This window comes from Protomyctophum bolini (genome assembly GCF_963924005.1).
Source record: "Protomyctophum bolini genome assembly, chromosome: 23".
In the NCBI taxonomy this organism is placed as follows: Eukaryota; Metazoa; Chordata; class Actinopteri; order Myctophiformes; family Myctophidae; genus Protomyctophum; species Protomyctophum bolini.
Window position 1 is genome coordinate 19,171,879 of NC_137884.1, and position 18,527 is coordinate 19,190,405.

The 18,527-nt window shown below is 43.3% G+C and overlaps 1 protein-coding gene across 1 annotated transcript; it reads right to left on the bottom strand.

The window, feature by feature from the left end:
- Positions 1-445: 445 nt before the first annotated feature.
- Positions 446-16,019, bottom strand: tmem110l (transmembrane protein 110, like). The gene is made up of 8 exons (XM_080757113.1): positions 15,349-16,019; positions 11,085-11,133; positions 10,343-10,438; positions 10,104-10,225; positions 8,944-9,056; positions 8,075-8,158; positions 7,125-7,256; positions 446-2,012 (listed from the first exon to the last, which is right to left on the bottom strand). The coding sequence occupies exons 1-8, from the start codon at positions 15,551-15,553 to the stop codon at positions 1,890-1,892; spliced, it is 924 nt and encodes a 307-aa protein (XP_080613239.1). The 5' UTR covers positions 15,554-16,019; the 3' UTR covers positions 446-1,889.
- Between the last annotated feature and the right edge of the window lie 2,508 nt (positions 16,020-18,527).

The window sequence follows — 18,527 nt, forward strand, 5'->3', positions numbered from 1 at the left end:
TACAAGCTCACAATGCCTCACAACATTTATATGTGCAACCGGGTCAAAATGGAATGCCTCAATGCTTATTCCAAGTGATGGGAGGGGGTCAGATCAAATATTATTATTTTTGGGGGTGGGGGTGGGGGGGGGGGGGGGGGTGAGTACCACTGATGTAAAGCATGTCATGAAAGTGGCGACTGTCGGCTGGGGATCACACCTGGTCACCACGGAGACCAAAGCCAGGCGGAGAGCAAACCCTCTAGTTTCTGCGCGTCTTAGTACCGATGGCCACACACACCACCAACCCCCCCAGTCTCCCCTGTCATCAGCTCGAGGTCACAGGGCTGTTTGCCCTGCCCTCACAGGTGTGCTCTCTCCAGGTTGTGCGTAAGTGTCTGTCATCGCCGGGCTCCCTCCCCGGGTTGGGGGCCACTGCAGGAATTTGACACCAGAAGAGCCAAAGTGTGTGTCACTGTTCTTTATTCAGCACAGCACAGAGTACAAAAAAAGAGATACATTCATTAAGAAGCACAGCGGCGCGATGGGGTCTGCTTTAGCACCATCATCATCATCATCATCATCATCACAAGAGGAACAGACATACGCCGCCACATGTATTATTGTAAAAACACTCGATGCACTTGTGGACACAAAATAAAAGTACGTTACGGACACTAGATTATGTCAAATGTAAGACTCTCTCCAACTGCTATAGCCTACATCATAATGTAAACATTATTTGGTGGCTAAATTGAGCAGAAATTCTTTGGACAAGTTAATAACACGGATACAAAATAATACAATCTGAAACAGATATTTGATAAACATCAACACATTTCATTGGTCTACTGTAGTGCTTTTTCCCCCCTCTCGCCAATAGTTTTGCTATGACATATTAAAAGTAATATAAACATTAAAAACATGTTTTATCCCATTATTGTTACCACAGATTTGAGCACAATATATCAAGTCTATCAAATCAAATACGTATAAATAACGTCAATAAGTCAGAATAACTCGACTACCCCTGAATGAATCACAACAATCTACCAACCATTGCAGATTAAGGAAATAATGAGTTGGCCTTTTTTACCATTACAAAAATAAAACATATTTCCATACATTAACCATAATATATTTAAAAACAGCCTGTTTTTGACCAACCACTGTTCCCTGTCGTTCGTCCATTGTGACCATTGGCAATCACAAGATTTGACGACCTAAAGTCAACATGGCTGACGTCTGTTCAGTGGTTTTCGCAAATCAGGGCAATGCAAAAAACGGTCGACCAGGCATTCATAGAACCATTGGTGAGCAGTGTGCAGGAATGTCTATAATTATACCTCAATTAAAAAGGTACTGTAGCTCTGAAGCGTTCATGCATCAATATCTCGCTGTTCTTTGGAAATTTGATATGCGATGAATGACTCTTTAGTGGTATCAACTCACTCCCCCCCCCCCCCCCCCCCCCAAAAAAAAATCCCCATTGACAAAGGACAGATTTATTACTGCCTTAGTGCCTTTAATTTTTTAGAAACTTAAGGTTCCCCCCTGTTAATGCCGTTTTCAAATACCAACACACTTAGGAAGAGTCACTTGACCTTCTGCCTTTACAATGCATCATTGAGCAGAACCGTTTTCACATAATGGAGTAACCCACCATTGTGCGTGTACTGTCCTGGCAGTTTGTAAAGACGCCGGTGTCATGCTCAATCGCGTTTTATTAACAGACTGTGCTTTCCATTAAGACTAAAACAATACTTATAATCTAGACTTGTGTTCTCAGTGGGTCTTTTCTTGTTGCATTTTTTTTAATCATCATTATATGTATTCGATATTTATTGGAATAATGAAGCTGCAGAATAGTGTGTGTTTGCATGCGTTTCAATTTGATTCACCTGGTCGACTCACACCACCACCCAACTAGGTTTCAGGGCTCTTCCCGAGCACTGCACGTGAGGGACCGGTGGGCCACCGTCCTGGTCCTCTTCCCCTTCCGAAGCCTCGTCTGTGTCTACAGTCAGCAGGACCTGGAGGTGACAGGAACACCACATGTTGTTGGTGGACAAAGAAAGAGACAAACACACACATATGGGGCCAAAGGGACACGGATGAATGCATGGACAGACATAATAAGCGATTGGCCACGCCGTGCGTATGACTTTTGCATTTCCATCACAAAGCCGTAAAAAAAAATATCCCCGTTCATTCCAAAGCTTGGAATACAATCTCCAGGCTGCGAGCAAAGATCCCATAACTACATTAACATTTACAGCATTGTAAACCAAAATGTTGGACGAGATCGTCATCGTTCAAGAAGCAGAATGGAATCGCAAGCTGATGTATACTTCCAACACGCTTCTAACAACTTCTATGCCCGTTTCCAACCTATCATAATTTCCATGCCATCAGCTATACAACAAATGGGCCAAACAACAAGAGAAGGCTACGTACATTACACAGTTTTGACCAACAACTCCATCCGCGACCTCATCCTAATCAATGCCTTCTCTTATCTTCATCTCTCGCTCTCTCTCTCATGCTCTCGTGGCCTGCCTCCGCTCTGCTCTGCTCTGCTTTCCATCACATCAGTGCATGGAAATGGATCCCAAATGTCACTCGTATTCCCGGGGATGAAGGGATGATTTGTGGCTGCCTGGCTGAGAGCCAGTGGGAGGTTGGGGAGGATCCACGGAGGGAGAAGAACAGCCCTCCCAATTCACATGCCAATCAGTCACAGGCACAGCCATTGACCCTGAAGTGTATGTGTGTGTATGTGCACGTGCACAAGGCGCCAAGACAAATCACTATTCAATTTGTCGTAACTCTACAGGGAGAGAGAAAGAAAGAGACAGAGAAAGACTTGACGCGCAGGCTTCTGTGTAGGAGGCTATTATCCTGATTGTATGCATCACAAGGACGAGTCTGTTAGAGTTTCACCATTTGAGATAAACCAACACTTGACCCAAGACAGTCAGGAGCCGCCGTTCAGCAAAATTTCATCATAGCGGAGAGCACTCCTACAATACCATTCATTCTCGCCTTTCAAAGCACCACACAAATGCAAACTGACGTTTTTCCTCCAAAGATTTATCGCAAGGCCTGGCAGAATGATTCACGTTTGCCACAGTTACAAGAGAACGGAAACGCTTTCCAAAGCACAGGGCGGTGAAAAAAAATGAGTGACAACATTTTACATGCCCTTCCAATAGGGAGCATAGAACTGGCACAAAAAGGAAGAAGACAAAATGAAGAATAAAGAAACAACAGCTACCACCACCAACTTATCTTAACGGGAAGATAAATGGTGGAATGCTGAAGCACAGCATAGAGGGACAAGTAGAATCCAGAGATGTGTCTGACTCAGTCTTTCTTGGTCAGATGTCAATTGGCTACATTAACCTTTGTGTGTGCGTGTGTGTGTGTGTGTGTGTGTGTGTGTGTGTGTGTGTGTGTGTGTGTGTGTGTGTGTGTGTGTGTGTGTGTGTGTGTGTGTGCGTGTGTGTGCGTGTGTGTGTGCACGCTACCCCCCGCCCCACCCCTGCAAAAATAAGAAAGAAAAAGAAAAAAACAGGTGCAGCAGAGCATCCCCAGGGTGCTCATGTGTATATAATAACCATCAGCATCAGCGCTCTCACGTTCCTCACATTAAAGTGCTGTCTTTTCTTCAAGTAAAAACACACATATTAGACTTTCACAGCCTAGTCCCCATGGGAGATGCAGCGTTGTGAGGCTGTTCGGTGGGAGCGACCCCTCTTTTCTAACCGCGGCTTTCATGACTTCAGCTTTCATGACTTCAGCTTTCATGACTTCAAAAGCGATCCCTTCTCTTCATAGCGCAGGCCAGCAGATGATGCAGTACTCTCTGAACTCTGCCTCATGGCTCCCGTCACTTTGCACATTATATCCACTACATCAGTGGTTCCCAAACTTTTTCATGTCAAGGACCCCCAAATTGACACTAATTAGCCCACGGACCCCCATAAGAGAAGATTTTTACGGCTCTAGCAATGATTCTCAACCCGTTTAATTTCATTTTCAAGGAGCCCCAGTTTGACCTGCATATTAGTCTACAGACCCCCATTGAATGGCATTTCTATCTCTGAGACCCCAATTTATATTGTAAAATCAACGTTAATTTAACTCTGAGAATGTACAAATGGAACCAAATGGTTCCGTTTGTACACTACAAACTCTAACACACATTTGTACAACTCAACACACATTACCTGCACAAATGCATGCTTCAAAGTAGGAACGCTAGAGCAGTGATTCTCACCCAGATGGTCCTGGGACCACCAGTGGTCCTTGAGGGGGTTCCAGGTGGTCCCCAGCTAAACGATATGGTATGAAATGGTAACCAAATGGACACTTATTAGATCTTTAACTCTTGAGTGTAAAATGAAATTTACACTGTGGTAGCATAGGAGGGATAGTGGGCAAACGTAAAAAATAAATAAAAGATGTTTCACAATAATTTAACTCTTGACATCAACACAGCATGGAATTGTATCCCGCGATAACAAAATATTCTTTAGTTTTGGCGGGTCTGAGAGGCTAAATTTCATCAAATGGTGCTCCGTGGCTCAACTGGCAAATAATAAATAATGGAGCTTGATATGAAAAGGGTTGAAAAGCACTGCTCTAGACTACTATAGAGTGTATTGGTCACAAGATCAACATATCGCCCCCAACAGCTCCTAAAGGGATAGTTCTGGGATTTTTGAACTTAAGTTGTATGAAATACTTGCCATTAATATAGTGGTTGCAACTGTATTAATTGATTGCCCGAGTCTTGTTTTGGTGAATATTAAGTAGTTCCGGTCATTTTGTGGGGGATACAAGCCAGGTGCCACGCATTAAAAGTAAATTAATTCACAAAACTAATGTCATTTGTACTGTTCTAATTCTAAAATATTAGCGCAACTTTCGTTCATTTTTGAGCCCTCTCCATCACACGGAACTACGTTTTTTGTGTCCATATCACTACGCCCAAAGAATAGGTGTGTGTGATAGAGGGGTCAAAGTTGAATGAAAGTTGCGCTAATATTTTAGGTCAACAATAATAATGGCACTATTATTGTGAATTAATTTACTTTTAATGCGTGGCCCCAGTGCCCCCACAAAATTCAATTCAATTCAATTCAATTTTATTATAGTGTCAAATCACAACAAGTTGTCTCAAGACACTTTACAACCAACAAAGATCCACCCAGAGCAAGCAATATTGCGACAATGGTAACGAAAAACTCCCCTTTAGGAAGGAACGTCAGGCAGAACCCGACTCTAGGGTGGGCGGCCGAGAGACAGTAGACAGAGAGAGAAAAAGACAGAGAATAGGCAGGTGGGCTCCGTGGAGGGGTCTGGTGCACATCTGGTCCAGGTCGAGCTCTGACCGGAACTACTTAATATTCACCAAAACCAGAGCAGAACTCCCACCACGGGACTCGGGCAATCAATTAATACAGTTGCAACCACTATATTAATGGCAAGTATTTCATACAACTTAAGTTAAAAAATTCTGAGCTATCCCTTTAACTTCATAGTCAGGTTCAGAGTCAGACGCCACTTTAGCTATTCATTAATCCTTTTAGTGTGTTATTTACTCATTTCTATCAAACTTTTTCATGTCATGGACCCCCAAATTGACACTAATTATTATGGACCCCCATTTGAAAAGATATGCCAGGGACCCCCATAGGAGAAGATTTTTACGGCTCTAGCAGTGATTCTCAACGCATTTAATTTCAAGGACCCCCAGTTTGACATGCATTAGTGTACGGACCCCCCATTTAATGGCATTTCTATCTCTGGGACCCCAATTTATATTGTAAAAAACAAAGTGAATTTAACTCTGAGAGTGTACAAAAGGTTTCAAACTATCATTTAGCTGGGGACCCCCTGGAACTCCCTCAAGGACCCCTGGGGGTCCCCGGACCCACTTTGGGAACCACTGATCTAACAAACTTGTCTAATGCCTTATTTCCACCGTCTCGTTTCAGGCTGGATGTGGCTAGCCATGGTATGTTAGGATTTAATTTTTTCTAGCTTCCCCATGGCAAATAACCTGCCAGCCAAAGAACAGCAGGACGTGACAGCCACAAGTAAGCTTCGTACGAGGGGGGATATGCATGACTGACCAAAATCTAATTTGGTCAAAATCTAATCAGTTCCCCCCCGGAACGGAATTTTGTTATTCTCTTTACTAGCTGGAAGTGATCATTCTAATCATGAAAGGGCAACTGCACAAAAATTGTCACATCAGAATAGTCCTTCATATCGTTTCATTCATCATTCATTGGCGACAATAAATCAAAACTCACAGGTTTTGGTGACATAAGTGTTAAAGTGGTGTGTGCTGTTCATGCGTCTGTGCTTAGAGCCAGCATTATTTGGGACAGTTGATATAATGCTTTTTTTGGCCAGCCTCCTAATATAGCATTCAAGGTTACGCAAATATGTGCACAAAATCCCTCTCCTTCCACAAAACTGACTAGTGCTCTGGTTTCACCTGCTCGCTTGTCATCACAACCCCGCAACCTCGCAGTGAAGCTAGTAATGGGTGGCTGTTGTGAAGTCTCTTTAGGCCAATCTCTCCATCTTTTTGAAGCCGTGTCGGTGAGTGAGAGCGTGGCCATATGGCCTCAAAGTTTAAATTCAATATCCAACAGCTGGTGTAAATAAATCAATGGTCTGTACAAATTAGAACATATATCGTATATAATTGAATTAGAAATATGAAAACGATTAAACATAGTCTGTGCTGACATAGTGTACCGGTATGCAGACCCAGGAGATGAGGTACTTTTTTTCCCAAGAAAACAAGCTCACTTGACTGTGCTGTGTTGGGAAGGTGGAGTACAACCACAACCTGGACGCAGTGTTGATTTAGTCGACTAGAACTATGACGCAAATATGTTCCTCGACTAGATAGATAGATAGATAGATAGATAGATAGATAGAGTGCAACGAAGCGCTAAATCAGGCATCAGGGCACCTCCAAAATACATGTTAGTCGACAAAATAAACTGTAGATTTTAGTCAACTAAAATCTTACGATATTGCCGACTAAAACTAGACCAAGACTAAAAAGAAATCAGATGACTAAAAGTTGGATGGACGTGGATGTGACTGGTTCTTACCTGTGCTTCGTCGCTGTTGATCCAGGGCAGAGAGTCGCCCTTCTTCACGTCGCTGTCACAGCTGTCGTCCAGGTTCTTCATCGTCTTGTACTTCCTCATCATCAGACTGTCTATCACCCAGAACATGATGGACTGCATGGCGGCCGTCACAAAGACAAATAAACTGGTCAGCAAAGCTGATTCACCACCACCAAATGCCAAAAGCTAGGTTGAGTACTGTATGTGTGTGTGTGTGTGTGTGTGTGTATGATTTTGGAATAATTTGCCATTTGTGTTAAATTAATGTATCCTCTTTTATGCTTTATGCTCCAGAAGGACAATACAGCAAAAAGAGGATGGTAAAGCAGGTTTGCTAGACGCTGGTAAAAAAGAAACATAAACCCTCATGGTGCTCACTGACTGCTGCTGTGTCCTAATCAGTTAAAATATACCCAGCTGTGCCCCCAAATTGCCCATCACCTTCAACATAAAAGCATTAGCTGTAAAACGAATCAACTGAAATACAATGGCTGTAAACAAACCAATTATGCAAACAAAACCAATAAATATATGCATTAAATAAATAGCAACATACTGAATAGCTCCCGCAAACATAATTGTACATTTGTACCTAAGTTAAAGCTTTGTTTTGTGTGCAGCAGAGTACCAACAGTGACTGCACTTTCCTGCATATATTTAAACGAATAGCAAACGACTCGCCCCTTTACCAACCCGCGAAATGTTGTTAACAGTTAATTTAGTATTTCCCTCCCTCTCTGAAATCTGAAATTATCTTGTATACAGATTTATTTGATTGTATAGTAGTCAATCTCTATACTCTGTCAAATTTTTAAAAATCGATAAGTTCCTATTTTCTTAATTTTCGGGCAGCAGCTGAATTGCGGGCCGCGTCTCTGGTAATGGCGCCGACGAAATTGGAGCCCCTAGTCTCTAGATCTACAGGAACTCACATTGACTATGAAGGGCACGATGAGCATGACAATGACCAGCTCCAGCTGAGGGTTGGCCATGTAGCTCAGCAACACCTCCTGCAACTGGAAAGACACATAGAAAATGTTATGCAACACATACAATTACGTACAGTAGTTAGTGACAAAAACACTTTCTTAAATATTTTTCTGGCTCTTACATCAACCGGCGCCAATTGCGCCTTTTGACGCATATTTTCATGTTTCTCCACGCCGATGACGCTAGTCTTTGATTCTTTGAAGCATAGCTATTACTATGGCAAGGGTTAATGGGAACCTAAATATATAAACAAATATGATATCAAAATGTCACACAACAGCCATGTGAATACATTTACTCTGTCTCCATGTTTTCATTAAAATCAAAGGGTCAACACTCCTTTCTTCTCCTTTTTATCTTGGATTTGTTTGTCTGTTCTTGTCATGTGTGATGACTTGCATCTCTCGCTTTCAAACTAAAACCACTGACCACAGTAATAAAAGCAAAAATAAGAAAAACTTCCTATTCATCATATTCCTAACATGTATTTGATATTTTTGTTGCGTTGAAATAAATAAACTAATATATATATTTTTAAATACTGCGAGAATATAGAGCTGTTTAACATGCATTTTAACAAATACAATACATGAAAATACCACTGAAAAGACAATGAAAAGACCACTAACTAGGCCCGGGCGGCTAGTGTAGCGGTCCCATGCACCTAGGCTGCTAAGCCAGCCTGACGGCGTGTCGCAGGGTTCGACTCCCGATCCACTAACTATATGTGGTCCTTTAATAACTGAAATTGCCAAAAGATAAAAACCCTTTATAACTGAGACATGTGTATTGAGTGGTGCAGCATTCTTACATTGGACCAGCCAGGAACGAGCAGCACCAGGCTGATCACACCTTTCTCCAGCACCATGATGAGCAGGTAGATGCCACACTGGCCCAGCCACGCCGCGGCTTGAGGAGGGTCACCTGATGCAAAAGACAAAACACACACACAACACAACAGACCACAAGAGAAGAAGAAGAAGAAATGCGTTCTGGTAAATCAAGTTTACCAAGGGTAACTGGACTAAGCATCAGATACTTGTTTACAGCCAGGCCCACATGGAGCATTTCATGGTAGAGGTTCAATGCCTTGTCCAAGGGCACTTCAACGGTGGTAATTTTAACGTGTCGGATCGCTGATTCGAACTGGCGACCTTCCGGTATCTAGACCGCTCCGCAATCCACTCGGCCACCGCTGCCACCACGCTTGTCATATAGATACGAAAAGGATGCCCTGGGGGTCTGTGTGCTTGTTGTTTGTTTTAACTTCTCCTAGGCCTAGTGTCATCCCAGGACACACGAGGGACGTGTCTGTCATAACACAGAAAAAAAAGGACAAAAAGGCAGAGGGCGAACCCTGTGAAGAGTGATCACAGAAAGATGGGAAACGACCTACAATGTCCTGTTATCTCTGAACTATTAATATTGTAGTAGCTATATAGCCACAGTAAGTCAAGCAGTTTTACAGCAAAGACAAATAAAAACATCACATAGAAAGCCAAATATCTCTTGGACACAGAAGCATTGTGTAAATAAATAAAATGTACGGACAATCCATCAAAACTTGAGCCACGATAATGAGCTGGTCATGAGAAAAATAAAAGGATATATAGGACGATAAACCGCACAGTATTGAAAACCATTTCAGGGATCAAGGAGAACCATCGGAAACCAATGAGAGCTGCAAGCAGCTCGAACACAATCCCAACTCAGCGGTCATACCAGGGTGTTTTTCAGGCTGCAGCTGGAGTGACTGCTACAGTAAGTGCTTACTTGTGTCACAGCGGCCTCTGCTGGAAGTGCACTGTTCGTTTTCCAAGGAAAGAGAGGCTGCTGTAATAACAGCAGCAGACAGTGTGCAGGTGGCCGCCTGTTCTTTGGCCAACATCCAGCTGTTCGTCAACAGGCTGCGCTGAGCAGATGTGCCCTGAACCCCCCCCCCCCCCCACACACACACACACACACACTCACCATACTCTCCAAAGGTGAGCAACGTCCACTGCTTGTATTCCACCACCTTGGACCCCACCATGACGCCCAGCCAGATGACCAGCATCCCCAGGGTGGCATCCAGCAGGAAGTTCATTAGGTACCTTGGGTAAAACATTAAAAAAATTAAAAAAAATGGGTAAAAAACAAAACAAAGAAACACACACACACACAAAACGCCTTGTGTAATAATGTGACTAAATGGCCGATGAGTGACTTACAGTGAACATGGGTCCTCCTTGGTGAGAGTGGACAGGAAGACATTGGCAAAGTGGATGAACAAAGCACCGATAGCCTGCTTCGATGTATCAAAAAACCTGCGAGAAACACAAGTGAAATGTTTCAAAGCAGAACATAATGTGTGCAGAACATAATGTAATAGAATCAGTGTTGTTTTTGCCAGCAAATTTCTATTTTAGTCATAGTTTTTGGAATGAAACTTAGTTTTAGTCACATTTTAGTCACCCGGAATGTTTTAATGACTAAATATCATGACATTTTAGTCGACAAAAATGTATTTTGGCGGGGCTTGATGCTGTCGTAATGGCTGATTTTACAAGCACACACAGGTCACAGCGCGGCGAGTTGTGAGCTTGTAAGATCGGCTATTTTCAGCATACAACCAAGTGTAAAATGACTTGTGTCTTACTTATACTGGATCTCTTGTCCACTAGTCCCTTCCTAACATTTTAGTCTAGTTTTTGAGCGGTGCAACGACTCCCTTACGGAGCTATGTGTGTGGGTGGCTGGGTGGGTGGCTGGCTGGGTCTGAGCACGAAAACAGCATAGGTCTGGAACTTCCAGGGACCCCCACACGGAGTTGCACCACTCACTTCACACGGGTGTGATTTCTTATTTGTTGACGAAATTGTCAATATATTTAAAAAGTCGACGAACATTTTTCGTCATTGTATCAGTCGACGAAATCAACACTGAATAGAATAGAATAGAACAGAACATTACCAGATCCGCCATGGTCGTCTGATACGTGCAGGCTCTCTAAACCTTTTCACTGAAAAAAAAAGAGAAAAAGAATAAATCAATAATTTGTGCAAGAATAATGCTAGCCTTGGAAAGATAAAATGCTATACAGTGTCTTTGTATTGACCCAAACAGCAAGACTTATCTCTCTTTCAGCTCCAGGATAGAGGAAAGCCTAGACAGGATATTGCCCTTGTTTTACACTACCAATGCCCGCACCCCACCCACCCCTGTTCTATCCTACCACCCCCCCACCACCACCACCACGACAACACTCCTCCCTCAGCAGGCTCCTGCTGGAGGCTCGGAGAGAACTGGTTCACAGACACCCACTGTTACTCTCTCCCACAAGGTCACAAAGTGTGACTTGCCATGTGGTAAAACATGATCTTACACATATACACTCACTTGCTCGCGCGCACGATTTGTATGGTGGTGGAATGAAAGGGGGGGGGGGGGCTGCTACACAAGAATGGAATGGGGGGAATTCTGTAGCATTTTGCAATCTCTGCTATGAGGCTGTTTGCTATAGCAAAACATATTTTCTATTTCAGCAAGGTTGCTCAAAAAAAAAGAGAAAAAAAGCTTGCATTTAGGAATAACCGAATAAGGGAAAGCTGCAGCAAATCTGCACACAAATCCAATGTCTATCAGCATAAAAAGGGAAGACAAGGATTACGGCAAGTCAATGGAAGGAAATTACCAAAAATAGCTTTAAGGAAGAGCAGTCTAAACAAAGACTGTGGGGGTACTGGGTAGGAGGGGGGCTGTATTGTACTAGCCTGGCTAAAGCCAGACGTGAATCAGCCGTTGGCAAAAAATAATTGCCTGCACGACAGTGTGATAATAGTCTGGCTAATTAGCCAGGCTAGTATTGTACTGTACTGTACTGTACATGTACAGCCAGGCAAGGATCTGAGTCTCTGCATACCACCACGATGTCCTCGGCTGAGGGCTCTTCTAACGTTCGGCTGGTCATAAATAATGTGGTGTAACTATTAACAGATCCATGCACTGCGGCCAAGGAAGACAAGTTCGCATACATAACCTGCATGCATCCAGAGGCAGGGAGAAAATCGAGCAGTGGATGTCAACCCTTTTCATATCACGGTCCATTATTTATTTAGCATTTGAGCCACGGACCACGCCATTTGATGAGATTTAGCCTCTCAGACCCAAAACTAAAGAATATAATGTGGAGAAGATCTCATCTCAACAACTATATTATAGATGTTGAGATAAGATCTTCTCCACAATTCCATGCTGTATTGATGTGGCGCCATATAGGAGAGATGACAGGCAAACGTTGATCAAAATAACAATTATTCTACATACTCTATACTTGTGTAGACTTCTTGTAAAATAAATAATGCAGATTTAACAATAACATATTTCTAGAGTAGGGTCAATTTGGTTTCATTTTACATTCTCAAGAGTTAAAAATATCTACGGTTCCATTAACCAACTCTCCATCATTTAACCCATTTTGGTGTTTTAAACATTATGTTATAATTTAGCTATTGAAAAATAGCAGATCTACAAGCTCATAGCGCGCCCTTGTAGGTCTGCTATTTTTGAAAAATCGTAAAAATGCGGCACAATTCTTAATAGGTATATATTCTTTCAGAGCGAAAGTTTTTTTTATTTCGACATCAGGCCTAAATGGGTTAACTGAAGGACCACTGGTGGTCCCTGGACTACTGGTTGAGAACCACTGGGAGAAAGAGGGATAGAAAAGGGTAGAGAAGATAAGAGAGCAAGAGAGAGAGAGAGAGAGAGAGAGAGAGAGAGAATGCTGAAAATTGATTGGTCTACAAATAAGTAACTGAGTGGGGGTCATAGCTCACTGATCCAGCTCACTCTTACTTACAGTCTGCCCTTATCCTAAAATACTGCACTGCTATTTGGCAATGACTAGGCTGAACTCTGGAAGCAATGATTAGCTGATGAAAATCACAACGGCTGCACACTGGCCTTTCACAAATGCCTCACACTTAACTCACTCTCACAGCACAACATTGATCGCGTCCTGTGCCAACTTACTCATGTGACTCCATATAATGACACAGGGAGATGCTTGCGTGCCACCACAGTAGAGTCATACGCATTTGTCAATGATGACTGAACGTCCACCAGGGAACAAAACCGACAAGATTATAGTCCGGCAGCCGAGGTGGACGGGTGGGAAATTTGCTATATAGTCTTTTTTATTGGTCTAAAATATTGTCTATACGAACATAATCATAACAAAATAGGTACCGGTATCTGTCATCTGTAGGCGGTAGCCCCTCCTTTATACAGCTTTTGTCCCCACAAAATGTCTGCTACAAATATTAAATACCATTGACAATGAAGGGAAGATCTACGTCATCTTGTCCCCACACGTCTCATATTTGCCATCGACAATGAAAAGAGAAATTAGGTCAAATGTCCGCCAAATATGACGTAAATTTGTGGCAACAGGCATTCTGATTGGCCAGTATGTGATGATGCATGGGGATGTATGATGATAAGAGCGCCCCTCACTTCACACGGTTGTGATTTTTTCTTCATATAGAGCGAATGAATACTCCCTTCACGCACAGACCTTCTTCAGAGACTGGGGAGGACAGAGAGGGAGATCAGCCGGGAAGTGGCAGGGGCCGTATTGCAGTCGCTGTACCGCACTGTTGTGACGAAAAGAGAGTTTAGCCAGAAGGCAAAGCCCTCTGTCATCCGAGCAATCTTCGTTCCTATATACTCTCACCTATGGTCATGATGTGTGGGTCATGACCGAAAGAATACGGTCGCGAATACAAGTGGCTGAAATTTGTTTTCTTCGACGGGTGGCTGACATCTCCCTTTGAGATATGGGTGAAAGTCACACGAGGGAGACTCGGAGTAGAGTCGCTGCTTCTTTGCCTGGAAAGGAGCCAGCTTAGGTGGTTCGGGCATCTGGTTAAGATGCCTCTCGGGCGTCTCCCTAGGGAGGTCCTTGAGGCACGTCACACTGGGAGGAGACCTCGGGGCAGACCAAGGCATATAGTTGGAGGAAATACATTGTCCAACTGGCCTTGGAACGTCTCGGGATCCTCAAGGAGGAAGTCACTAATGTTGCTCTGGAGAGGGAAGTCTGGAGCACTCTGGTGGAGCTGTTGCCCCCGCGACCCGACTACGGATAAGGTTGAAGATGGATGGATGGATGGATGGACGGACAGGCCAATCACAGCTGGTTCTTGCACAATCCGTGTAGGGTTTTGAATGACGCCGCAAGGACACCCAATGAATATGTATTTGGCCGCAGACCCCCATCTGACAATATTTTGTGCCAGCAGGCACCCCCATAGATTTGTATTGTTAAAATGCTTCCTAAATGAAAATGATCCTTGAAATGGTTGAACATCACTGTTCGTAAAAACCTTCTCTTTTCCATTTTCTAATGGGGGTACGCGGGCTAATGAGTGTAGATTTGGGGGTCGGAGTCCTTGACATGAAAAAGTTTGGGAAAGTTTTGGGACCAGTGGGGTCTACAGTATAGGCTAGGTAACGTATTTTCATATTTTCTAATATGGCCCCCGCCATCCTTTGCCAAAAGATTTGACATTGACACCCCTCCCATTGGGCCTATTGTCACTGTGTTGAGCTGTGATGATAAACAAGCCACAATAGGCTGGTGTGCTGCTGCAACAGCATACTATAGGAGGCCTCCTCCTATATAGTAGGCCTATGGAACAATTAAACGTCAACAAACCGCCACGTGGACTTTTTAGATTCCATTTCCGTCGCTAATATCTGCTACTTTAGAACACCACTCAATATCAATAACAGCTGCTGAATACGCTAAGATAAATAAGATAGACAACAGAAATTTGTCAGGATATACACTGTAGGCCAGTGGCAGTGGTTAACATTTATTTTACAATAGGGTCCCAGAGATAGAAATGCCATTGAATGGGGGTCCGTAGACTAATTCACTGGGGGTCCTTGAAATTAAACGGGTTGAGAATCACTGCTATAGAGACAGACAGTCGTCGGATTGATTGATTGAAGTAGGCTATTTATCAACCGTTTGCAGAATTACAGTATAGCCTTGTACATTTGAAGCACAACTCAATACAAAAACTGTTAACTGTGAGTGGACGACACCATAAAAGCATTACATTTGTTTACAATAGAGTATAGGGCCCACCGTTTTCAATTAATCAAAACATTTAGAGACGTAGCATAGCTATACTACCCCTACCCATCAATATGTAATGTTACTCACGCATCAACGTGCTGAACGCGACGATGGCCAGCAGCCCCTGGACCAGGACCCCGAACCTGTCCGTCAGCGCTCCGTTGTCACAGCCGTGCGGGACAGGGCTCGCCTTGGCTATGATGTCGGACATGTTCGTCACTTCAGCAACAGCTGCGTTGTCTTCTAATCTCTTGACCAGAAAGACCCCGTCGTCGTAGCCGTACATGTCCATTATCGCCGTGATGACAGACAGACGCGTTTAAAAACAAGTAGGCCTACGTGGCAGTGTTGTGAGACAAAGAACGGGAGAATTAAGTGGAGGAGTCCACACTTCCTCGGCTCTGGCTTTAAAGGATTTCGCCTTTCTTTGCTTCATAAACTAAAACTGGGTGAATTGATGCCACTCTGGTCGAAAGCAACAACAAAAAACTCCGCGCGTCTTCTTCTCTCGACTCTCGGTGATCATCATCAAAGTCGCTGCCATGAATTGATGTTGGAAAAGTGAGTGAATCCGTCGCGGGGTCATGAACATCATCTCATCTCCTCCGACCGTCTAGTCTCACTTCCATGTTTTTGACAACAACGAAAACAAAGCGATCATGCGGGACTCTGACGTGACGTCATGCGTCCTCCTATAGCGTTGAATTCCTTCGATCTGCACCTGACTGACTGACTGACTGACTGAGTCATGCATGCACAGACAGTGCACACAGTCAGTCAACTGTACTGGTGGTGGGACTGTAAACTGAACACACATGTGGTTCCCAAACTTTTTCATGACAAGGACCCCCCCCCAAAAAAAATTTGACACCCCCATTTGAAAACATATGCCAGGGACAGAGGAGATTTTTACGGCTCTAGCAGTGATTCTCAACCGGTTTAATTTCAAGGACCCCCAGTTTGACATGCTTAAATCAGTCTACTGTCTACGGACCCCCATCTAATGGCATTTATCTCTGGGACCCCCAATTTAAGTCTACAGTCTACATGCTTCTGGCTGTTTATAGGATAATAATAGGCCTATAGCCAAACACATTTTAATAGGCTAATCAAATGATCTGGGGCGCCACCAAAAGGTGAGGTTTAACTGCATGATGCGGACAGGATCAGGATATAGTGGAATTGCCTTTCCCAAACCATTTAAATATTATCATCATGTGATTTTATTTTATTTGAATTATAGACTCATTTAAAATAGGCTATCTTGGGAATGTGCAGTCATCTGAAAAATGCCCAGCAGTGTTGTCACCATATAGTCACGAATCTATTCCCATGCATATGCTTTCAGATTTTTTTGGAGGGTGCATGTGTGATGATTGTGATCCCTTGGTTCCCTTTTCATCTGGTGCCAGCCAGTGCAGATATAGCCAAAACGAAACCGTCTCCTCTGCTCGGTTGGTGCTGCAGACTGCAGACAGAGCGGGGCGCGTGGCAGGACCACGCATGCACGAGTCACACGTGCACGGGGAGGGGGGAATAATCCCTTCTCCCGCGCGCTTGGTAAAGCCTTTGGCAGATTAATGGACCTCCTCGTCAACCATCTGTTACATCAGAAGTAGCCTCTATACCCCCCTGGCATTCATTGGTGCCCTGCCCTGGACAGAGGGGCGGGGGGCGCAGTGAATGCGGGCCCTGGCCTGGCTGGGGGAGTATACCAACCGTTGATGATATGTAGGAGTCGGGACTCGGGTCGGGACTAATCACTAATCATATGAGATCAAGTTGGAATTAAGTCCTTCGTCCTTGAGATGATGATGTTATGCTCTGAAATGTTTTTTTTTTTTAAGTATTGGTTACTATAATTAAATTAAATTTAAAGTCACTATGGAAACACATGCCATGCATGGCCTGAGAGAGACAGGCGAGACGCGACACTTTATAGTAAATGTGTCCAGACTCCAGTTCATGCAGATGAGCTGCTGTGTATAGCCTATATAATAGTGGTTCCCAAACTTCATGTCAAGCCTAAGGACCCCCAAATTGACACTAATTAGCCCGCGGACCCACATTTGAAAATGTATGGCAAGGACCCCCATAAGAGAAGATGTTTACGGCTCTGTCAGTGATTCTTAACCATTTTCATTTCAAGGGCCACCGGTTTGACCTGAATTAGTAATTAACGGACACCCATTTAATGGCATTTCTATATCTGGGACCCCCAATTGATATTGTAAAATCAATGTTAATTTAACCTAGGATCGATTTGGTTCCAAACATCATTTAGCTATATGGACCCCTCAAGGACCCCTATAGGGTCCCCGGACCCCACTTTGGGAACCACCGACCTACTGGGATTGTCAAAATACACCAAACAAAACCAATAGGCCTGTTCATAACTGTCACATATTTATAGCTAAAGTGTTACTGGCTTTACTGTAGCTGCGTGAGTGGAGCCCTGCCCTTCCACCACTAGAGGATAGTGTTGACTGTCATAAGAGATGGCTTTCTATTAGTATCATTTTTAAATCTATATCGATCAACTGCTGTGAAGGAAGAATGTTTATTGATTAGGCCTACCCTGCAAACTGGAAAAACAGCCTACATATGCAAGCATCGAAAAGTAACTCATCACACAATGGATTTGATTTGGCCCAAAATGGATAAAACGGATTGACAAAAACTGATTGAAAAGTATATATCTTCTTTCATCCTAGCCAATTAACATATATCACCCTATATAACCAGAACCTTACCGCCTGAGCCTGCAGCGATATAGGTGAACCACCCAACAACTTTTTCCAGTTGCTGGATAAAAGTTATCGATTATTTTATCAGTCGACTGTCGACTGACTCGATTGCATTTGCAGCCATGCCGTTATCAATGGCATTGCGATAGCCTATAATTAATTCAATATAAAACAGTCAGCATCTCCCTCTTATTTGCAACTTTTTTGGGTCATTCAAATTAATTATCTCCGTCTAGACCCAATTGGCTATATATGTTTATCCAAAATAATAAACTTCCTTCTATATAGCCTAATGCTCCATTCTTCTCAGATTACAACAATATAGCCTCCATATAGAACCGAATATAGGCTATTGTCCCTAACCTATATGTTACCATATGCAGCTGCATATGCCAACAACAACAACAACAACCTCAAACTGTTTTGCCTGCACAAACTAAACAAAATAAAGGGGAAAAACGTCGGGCAATTCGAGTCGGTTAAAATAACTGGCTTATTTCCAAGTTACTGTTTGAAAAT